Raw genomic sequence first — 8928 nt, 5'->3', positions numbered from 1 at the left:
CAGCAGGTGGGCCTGAGACAGGCGGCCTTTGGGTACCTGGCTCTGCCGCGGAGCTGGGCAGCTTTGAGGAGAGGCGCCCCAGGCCAGTTGCGCCCCAGGCATGGGCATTGCTGCTGAGCTGGGGGTCCGCATCCCTACCTCAGCTCAGGACCCCCAGAGCCAAGGCAAGGGGACCTGAGTCCTCCAGACAGGGGTGAGGGGAAGGGGGTGGAGTGGGAGGAGCCTGGTCCAGCCTGCCAGGTTGGGCAGGGCAGCAGTCAGCCCTCAGCCCAACTGCCCCCCACGGGGGCACCCTGGCACCCCTGTTTTGGGACAGGCAGGGGCAAGCTGACACCAGTCACTGCCCTCTGGCTACCTGCCACCCTCCCAGGTCTGAGGTGGGAGGAAAGCAGCCCCTCCTCCACACACTCATCCATGGGCCAGGCTGCCATCTGCCCTGGCCACTCCCCAGATCTGGAGCCTGCTGGCCAGCCCCTGGGGTGACCCCCTCTCCAAGGTGGCCCACAGTGCTGTATATGTTTACAGAAGCTGCTGGGCTTGGTTCAGGATACGTCCTGGGCTTGCCCCCACCACCACCACCACCACCAATCATGTGTTCCCACTCTCCTCTGAACAGGGCCCTGCCGGCCTCACAGGGGCCCAAGGCAGACCTGGGCCCTGGACGATGGTGGGCTTGGGACCGCCCCTCTACTGAGAGTGCTACTCCTGCCCCCCCCCGTGTGCATGGGTCCTGGGCTCCCGGCCTGCCCAGCCAACCAGCTGCTTCCTGGCTCATATTCTGCTCCCAGGGAGCCTGGGCACACCCTGGGTGGGGGGCACTGGTGTGACCAGCCCTGGCTGCATAGTCAGGGGCCTGGGAGGAGGACCCCACCCAACCCCTTCTTGTCACTCCCATGGCCAGGCAGCCCCAGGCTGCCCCCTTACTCCACCCCACTTGCTGGCCCCGGCACTCTCCTGAGAGCAGGCTTTCTGCCTTCCCATCGCAGACATCCTCTTCTCAGAGATTAGGGCCGGGAGTGGACCTGTGTGATCTGGTTGGAGACCCACTGCCCACTGTGCAGGGGCAGAGCCTGGGGCCCCCAGCACACTCACTGGAGGGGTTTGGGAAGCTGCTTTGAGGTGGAGACCTGGCCCTCCCCTAGAAGCAGGGGTGGGGGAGGGCGCATGTGTATGCATGTGCATGTGTGCACCATCCCTGCAGAAGGGGTGCTCCGTGCCCACCTGCCTCCCTGCCCGATGCCCCACCCAGCTTGCAAGGAGACAGAGAGCGTGGGAGGTGGGGCCGTGGGAGGGGCCGGAGCCACAGGCCCGACACACCACTCACTCCATCTGAGACACGTGTGCGTCCCATGTTGTGCGCGGCTCTGGCATCGGCTGTGTGCCGTGGTGTGGAGCCGCACCTTCCGCTCCTCAGAGGCACAGTCTCCCCACTCTGGCCCCTGCCTCCAGCCTCCCTGGGTCTGCTGGGTTCCCTTAGCTAAGCACCCCCCATCTCATGATCATTGACATCTAGGGGTCTGAACCTTCCCACATATATGCCCCACTGCCCATGCAGCTGGAATGGCCCAGAGGGCTGCCCTGGGGACACCCACCCACCCCAAGATGGGGACACAGACTTGGGAGCTGGGCCTCCCCTCACTCTGTGCCCCCAGCCTCTCACCTGTCCCCGGGGACACCTTGTCCCTGCTGACGGCCCACTATTGGCAGCTCCTCCGTCCAGCCCATGAGCAAGATGAAATCATTGGGTTATAGAGTTTGAAAACACAGGCAACACTTTAAATCTGAGTGGAGTTCCCGTAAGCCCTCCAGCTCATATCAAGGGGAGACTTGGGGTCTGACTTTTTAATTTGTCCTCTGCCAGGGCGGTTCCTGGGGCCTCTCAGGTGGCTGTGGAGACCACCCACGCCCAGGACTGAGCCATCAGGGACAGACACCCCCCAACCCCAAGGCTGCAGCCATACAGGCTTGGGGCTGGGGCAGGCTCCGACTCAGCCCCGGACGTCCCAGCCCCCACCTGCCCACCCAGCCCCTGCAGGACGGGCCCGCTGCACGTCTCCCCTCTTCCCCACACCACACTTGGGGGGTCTGAGCCACCCCCCAGCCCAGCTCGGCTCAGACCGACCCCCGCTGCATCCTCCTGGCCGGCAGCACCCACGTGCCCAGCTGCACACTGGTCTGTCCTCCCAGGGCCTAGGCAGTTTCCATATGCAACCGGGAGAGGAGCCACCGAGCCCCGGACCCATGCACTCTCGTGCCATTCTCCCGTGACTTTTTTGTACTTAATGTATGAAAGATCCAAACTAATATTGCTGTAAAAAGAAGAGACAAATTAATATAGCTTATTCTATAAATATATCTGTACATAGAGAGTCCTGGATATTGTATAGAGCTGTGTATAAACTGAATGTAGAAGCACGCTGGTGGCATCTGGTGACCTCTCTTCCCAGCAGGGGGGACCAGTGGGTGGGGGGAGGGGTGTGTTGTCAAGGGCGGGGGAGACCACTGGAACCAGAAAAGCAGAGGCCTCAGCCCCTGGACAAAGCAGAAAGTCCGGAGGGGAAACCAAGGACTCTTGGGCCCAGAGCCTGTTCTGACCCAGAAGCACGAGATGTGTTTGGGGCTTAAACGCAAGACCACGCCTGAGGCTGAGTACTGGGTTAGAAGTGTTCAGTCTACCTGCACAGGACTCGCCGGGAACTCTGGTTGAAATGGTGAGACTGGGTCAGTGGGTCTAGGTGGACCAGAAAGCCTGCATTTCTAACCAGCTCTGCACCCTGAGCTGCAGGGAGGGACCAGCAGCCTCTCAAAGCCCTGGTGGGCTGCCACTTTTTGCTCCTGCCTGTGTGGGAGGGTGTTTGTGTTGACAGCCACCAAAGCCCTTGGAAGCTGACGCCTTTGGAAGACAGCTTGTTTGCCCCTTTTTCCTCCCTGAGGAGTGGGAGGCTCAGAGAGGGTAAGTAAGCTGCCCAGGGCAGCAGAGCTGTGATGGGCTGAGCTGGGCTTTACCCCAGGCTGGGCCAACAGTGATTAAAGCACTCGGCTGCCAACCGAAAGGTCGCCGGTTCCAACCCACCAGCTGCGCCACAGCATCCATTGCCCATAAAGGTTTGCAGCCTTGGAAACCTATGGGGCAATTCTAGTCTACCCTGTAGGGTCACTATACCCTCCCAGTCCATACTGACGGCTAGCCCAGGGGTGGGGTCCCACCAAAAGCCCACATCAGGAGAGCACTGAAATGCAGGGGCCACTGGCAGTCTTTGCCAAGGGTGTCCCTAGGCGCCATTCCCCCTACACATACACACACCAGGACCCCATCCCAGCCTGGCCTCTGCAGTGACTAGAGATTCTCAGGGTGAACCAGCCACCACACAGCCAGGACTGCCGCTGCCACACAGCAGGTGGCGCTGTCCTCCCAGTCAGCCCCATTCTGACCCTTAGAGGCTGGCCTAGGCACAGACCCAGCACGCTGGTGGCCAGACATTACCTACCTTGTCCTGCGGGAGTGCCCACCCCCAATTCCAGAGTGACCCAGCTTGATGAGGGGCCGTGGGAGGCTGTATAACCGTGGCCTCAGCCTTACAGCCGGTCTACCCGACTGCCTCTGAACAGAAGCAGAAACTGAGGTGAGATAAGAGCAGAGACCCACTCGAGGTCATCCAGGAGGTGGGGACAGATCTGAGACAGCCCAGGCCTCTGCCTCCCAGCCTAGGATTTGGGCCGCCCCTCTCACCTAATGGTATTCAGGGGTTCTTCCTACCCTATGGTCCCATCCCATTCACAAACCACCCAGTCAACTAACAGCAGAGAAACTGAGCACAGGAGAGGTTTTGTGACGTGTAGGGCCACAGAGCCGGCTGGCAGAATGGGAGGGGCCCCTTGTGAGGGGCCATGCTGGGATGGGTGGAGCAGCACTCAAGACCCTCAGACGGGCCCCTCTTGCCTCAGCTCTCCTTGGGGTCTTGGGGGGCATCTGCGTTGCAGGACCCCCAGACCAGGACATGGTCCCTTACTCCCAATCCCTAATGACTCGCCAGGCCCACACTCAACACCATTTGAAGTTTCTCTCACTCACCTTCTGGGAAACAGGGTTGATGCCAGGACCGGCTAGGCCTGTGGGAAGCTAGGCAGTACTGGGTCGAGAGGCCAGGTGGACAGAGCCCCACCCTCTCCTGGGCCAGCCGCCCTGCCAGTTACTTATTAACCCCCAAGTCTCTGGATGCCTTCTGTCTGGCCCTTCTTCAAGGGCCAGCAGTGGGTGCTGGCAACGTAGAAAGCACCGTCTGTGGAATGCTTCCTTATCTGGCACGTCCTGGTTCCTGAGTGGCCCAAACACTCCACGACAAACCTAAAGTTTGGCAGTCCAAACCCAGCCAGTGGTAGGTACCACAGAAGGTGAGCCTGGCAATGTGATTCTGTAAGGATCACCCTGGAACACATGGAGTCGCCATGAGTTGGAGTTGGTTTGCTTTTTTCAGCTGGTCCTTTACCTACACTGTGAGACAGACATAGCTGGGTGTGTTTACAGATGAAGACTCCAAGGACCAGTGGACAGGCCTTGGAGAATGGTCTGAACACACCACAGGGAGCAATGGCCACAGTCCAACAGTCTGATGAGGTCTCAGTCCCCTACTCATTGTGGCTTGGGGTGTGCATGGGGGCCCCATTGGGGACTCTATGACAGAGACCCCTCAGAAGTGTGGGAGTGCAAAGCCCTGTGGGCTCTTTCATCAGCCCCAGCCAATATCTGTCCTAGCACCAGTCTCTGCTTAGAGCTGAAGCTGTGAAGTTGAGGAGTGTCAGGCCACACATCTCAACCATACTCCTCCACCAGCCCAGAGATGAAAATCCCTGGGTGAGCTGACCCTTTGCTCAGTGGCCAAGTGCAGTCAGAGGACATGGCAGTGCCCTGAACCAGGCCAGCTCCCACCAGCCTATGAGAAGGCTCCATCCCAGCCCCTCCAGTTTCCAGGCTCCCAGAGACTTGATCTAGCCTCAGCAAATGTGTGATACATATTTCTGCAACAAGGGTTAAAAAAAAAAAAAATTCTGGCCTCAAGAGTTGGGGTGTTGGGAACAAAATATATGTCTCTCTCTCCATCCCACCCCTTGGTGAGCAGGACAAGGATAATGATGAATGAACCAGAAGGGCCCTCAAATGGTGAACATTCAGGAACTGCGTTGGGCTCCCAAGGCTGCCGTCACCATGATGACCACAAACCTGGTCGCTTAACATTTATTCTCCCATGGTTCCACAGGCTTGAAGTCTTATTTTGTTTTGTTTTGTTTTAAACTTTTTATTGTGATTTGGGTGGAAGTTTACAGAGAAAATTGGTTTCTACTCAACGATTCATACACATTGTTTTGTGACACTTGACTGCAGTCTCCAAATGTACCAACACTCTTCCCACTTTCTCAATGTGTATCTTATTCCCATTTGTCCTTCCCTCTCGCTTCCTGCCTTCTGAGCTTTATCCTTGGGCCAGTGCAGCCCTTTGGATCTCGTATGCTTGCGTGTTCCACTGCACATGTATGTCCGAGTGTTAGTCTTCACCTTACAGGCCAGCCTGTTGTTCGGCTGAAAGGTGAGCCGTGGGGGTGAGTTCAGTTCCAGGCTTCAAGGGTGACTACCGCCGTAGTCTCAGGGGTCATCACTGAGGCTAGAAGCCTCAAGTCAAGGTGTTGGCAGGGCTGTGCTCCCTCTGAAAGCTCTTGGGAAGACCCTTCCTTTGGCTCGCAGCAATCTTGGCTATCCCTTGGCTTGTTTCCAAGGTCCTCAGAGGGCAGCTCCATCCCTGTGTGTCTATGCCACTGGTCTGTGTGTCCAAATCTCCCTCTTCTCTCTTTTATGAAGACATTAGTCATTGGATTTGGAGTCCCTGGGTGATGCAAAAGGAGCCCTGGTGGCACAGTGGTGAGGCACCTGGCTGCTGACCTAAAGGTCAGTAGTTTGAACCCACCAACCGCCTGAAGGACAAATATGTGACAGTCTGTTCCCGTAAAGATCACAGCTTGGAAACCCTGTGGGCAGCTCTACCTGTAAGGTCACTATGAGTCAGAATAGGCTAGACCCAATGTGCTTTTTTTTTTTTTTTAAGGGAGGGAATGTGCAAATAGCGCTCACTGCTAACTGAAAGGTTGAGGGTCCGAGTCCATCCAGAGGCACCTTGAAAGAAAGGCCTGGTGCTCTAATTCTGAAAACTCAACCACTGAACACCCCGCGGACCACAGTTCTCCAGCATATGGGGGTGGGGGGACTCCACGAGTCGCCATTGACTTGAGGGCAACAGGTCGCTTTGTTGGTTCATTGGGTTTAGGGCCCACCCGAATCCCATATGACGTCATCTTAACTTGATCCAATCGGCAAAGACCTTTCCAAACAAAGTCACACGCACAGGTAGCTGGGTTAGGACTTGAACTTATCTTTTTTGGGGACACAAGTCCACCCACTGCAGGCACGATGGTAAGAGAGGAAGGGAAGACTTGTGTGGGGGGCGTGGGTAGGTAGAGGTTTATAAAGAAGCTGACTCCCCATCTGGCCCTGGGCAAGTCTTAAAAGAAAGAAATTTTGAAAAATCACCCAGTGTGGGCGGTGTCTACTCTGTCCCCAGGCAGGCCCGGCCCGCTGGAGGAGGGGCCGAGCAGAGAATAACAATTGTCTTAAGGGAGCCTGCAGGAGGAGAAAGACCTCTGGGGTGTTTGAGCTGGAGAAGAATAGGCGTCTCAGTGCGGCCCCTCTCCCCCCTTCTCAGCCCGGCTGTCCTGGGGTGGGGGGAGCGCCGGTCAGCACACACAGCTGGGGCCTCCAGCAAAACCCATTCCATATATCTAAGAGCAACGGCTCGGGAGAGCGGCCCCCGGAGGAACAAAACCTCATTGTGAGGCAGCCGCCGGCCTGGGCGCCCCCTCCCCCAGCCCCAGAACTGTCGTGGCATTGACCCTCCTCGGCGGGCCACCGTGGGCCTGCTGACTGGGCCACATCTGGGGCTCAGACACTGGTCGCCCCTCCCCCCAGGGCTGGCAGTTGGGAGAGGGTGCTGGAGATGCGAGCACGGAGCAAGCCTCTGGTGGTCCACCGGCTCTCACCCCCACCCCCGGCTCACCCCCCACCTTCCTCTGGGCTCTGCTGCCTCGCAGAGTTGGGAGTTCGAGTTCCCGTCTTGAGCTGCCAGCTCAGGCAAGTCCCCCCTCCCTCCTCTGGGCCCCAGTTTGGTCCATTTGTGGAGCCAGTAGGGCCGCGTGGGATAGTTCGTCCAGCTCTCCTGTATCCAGGGGTCCTCGGAGGCTTCAAGTTGAGCGACTCCATCGCTGGTTCTGGGATTCCAAAATTCTGTGCTTCTAAGGCTTTGAGGTCTAGGATTCTGTGTGATGACAACACTGTCCATTCATTCACTACATATTTATGGAGCACCTGCCGTGGTGTTCTTAATGTTGAAGTGATAGTAGTGACCAAGACAGAAAAATCTCTTGCCCTCAGGGGGCTTCCATTCTAGTGGAAGGCGACCCCTCCTTGGGTTTCCGAGGCAGTATCTCTCTGGAAGTAAAGTAGATTGCCCAGTCTTCCTTCCGAGGAGTGGCTGGTGGGTTTGAACCAACAGCCTTCTGGTTAGCAGTCAAGCGCCTTAGGCACTATGCCACCAGAGCTCCTCAAACTCAAAGAGAAGAGACAAAAGCTAAATACAAATCATATTCTTAAATGATGCAGGAAAAGAAGCCCTAGATAAGAAAAAAAGGCCTAGATAGGGGAGTTCCTTAAGGTCAGGTGGTCAGGGAGGTGAAACGCTAGCTAAGACCTGACTACTGAGGAGCCGCCCACAGGGGTAGCATTGCAGATACATAGAACAAACAGCATGTGCCAAGGCCCTGTGGCAGGTGCAGGCCTATCTTGTTTCACAGTGGTAAAAAGGCCTTGGTGGGTGTGGCTTAGCAATGGAGAGAGAGGTAGGAGCTGAGGTCAGTGGGACAGGACCTCAGACAGAGACCAGGGCAAGAAGTTTGGATGTAATCCTCTGTGCAAAAGGAAACCACTGATTTAGCAAGTGAATGACGTGATCTGATTTACGTTTCAAAAGGAGCGATTGGGAAGGATTGTAGGGGAGGCTGGTTAGGAGAGAGGTAACGCAGTAGGGCCTGAAGGAGGTGAGGGTGTGCCGGGGCAGGCTGACTGAGGGTGGAGGCAGAGATGGTGAGGGCAGTGGGTTTACCTAGGACAGACTTGGAGGCAGAATGTTCTGCTCTCACTCTACCTGACAGGGAAGCCATGACTGAGAGCGTGGATTCTTACTCTGAATTCTGGCTTTAACCCTAATTTGAATCCTTAGACCTGTGCTGTCCTATGTGGATAGCCCCTAGCCACATGAAGCTATTTAAATTTAAACTTAAACTAATTTAAAGTAAATGCAATTGAAACATCAATCCCCCGGTCTCAAAAGCAACATTTCAAGTGTCCCATAGCCATGTGGCTACCATACTGGACAACAAAGACATTTCCATCACCACGGAGTTTCAAGAGAGAGAGCCGCCTTGGACAGTTGCTGAGCATCACTGAGCCGCAGTTTCCTCATTTGTAAAATGCAGGCAATCTCCTTGGTAGGTAGCTATGGACTCAGAGATAAGGCCATAAAGGGCTTAGTGCAGGCCTGGCACATAACAAATGTTCATTAAATGCAGGCTATTACTATCGCTGAGCTAGGAGACGGCTAGCGAAAGGATCAGGATGTCTCTGAAGTTTGGTTCTGAAAATCTTAAGCTTCAGAATCCTGCTGTCTTCCGCTGTCCAAGGGGAGGGCTAGGACCCAGGCCCCAGCCCTCTGCCGCCTTGGCCCAGCCGCCTTGCGGCCCTCTACCTGCGCCGTGCGCCACCTGGAGGAGCTGCTCGCGTCCTGCCCGCCGCGGGGCTGCGGCGCGGGCAGGCCGGCAGGGGGCGCTGGG

At 56.7% G+C, this 8928-nt stretch overlaps 1 protein-coding gene across 1 annotated transcript in view; it reads left to right on the top strand.

Moving 5' to 3' along the window:
• The first annotated feature begins 6457 nt into the window (after positions 1-6457).
• Positions 6458-8928, top strand: part of MYRF (myelin regulatory factor) — a 40815-nt gene continuing 38344 nt past the window's right edge. The window contains exons 1-2 of the mRNA XM_042781523.1: positions 6458-6497; positions 8825-8909. Of these exons, the coding sequence (XP_042637457.1) occupies positions 6458-6497; positions 8825-8909 (125 nt within the window). The remainder of the gene's footprint in view (positions 6498-8824; positions 8910-8928) is intronic.

This window comes from Orycteropus afer, unplaced genomic scaffold (genome assembly GCF_000298275.1).
Source record: "Orycteropus afer afer isolate SDZICR_OR568_19922 unplaced genomic scaffold, OryAfe1.0 scaffold00130, whole genome shotgun sequence".
In the NCBI taxonomy this organism is placed as follows: domain Eukaryota; kingdom Metazoa; phylum Chordata; class Mammalia; order Tubulidentata; family Orycteropodidae; genus Orycteropus; species Orycteropus afer.
This window is presented reverse-complemented; position numbering and strand designations above follow the sequence as displayed.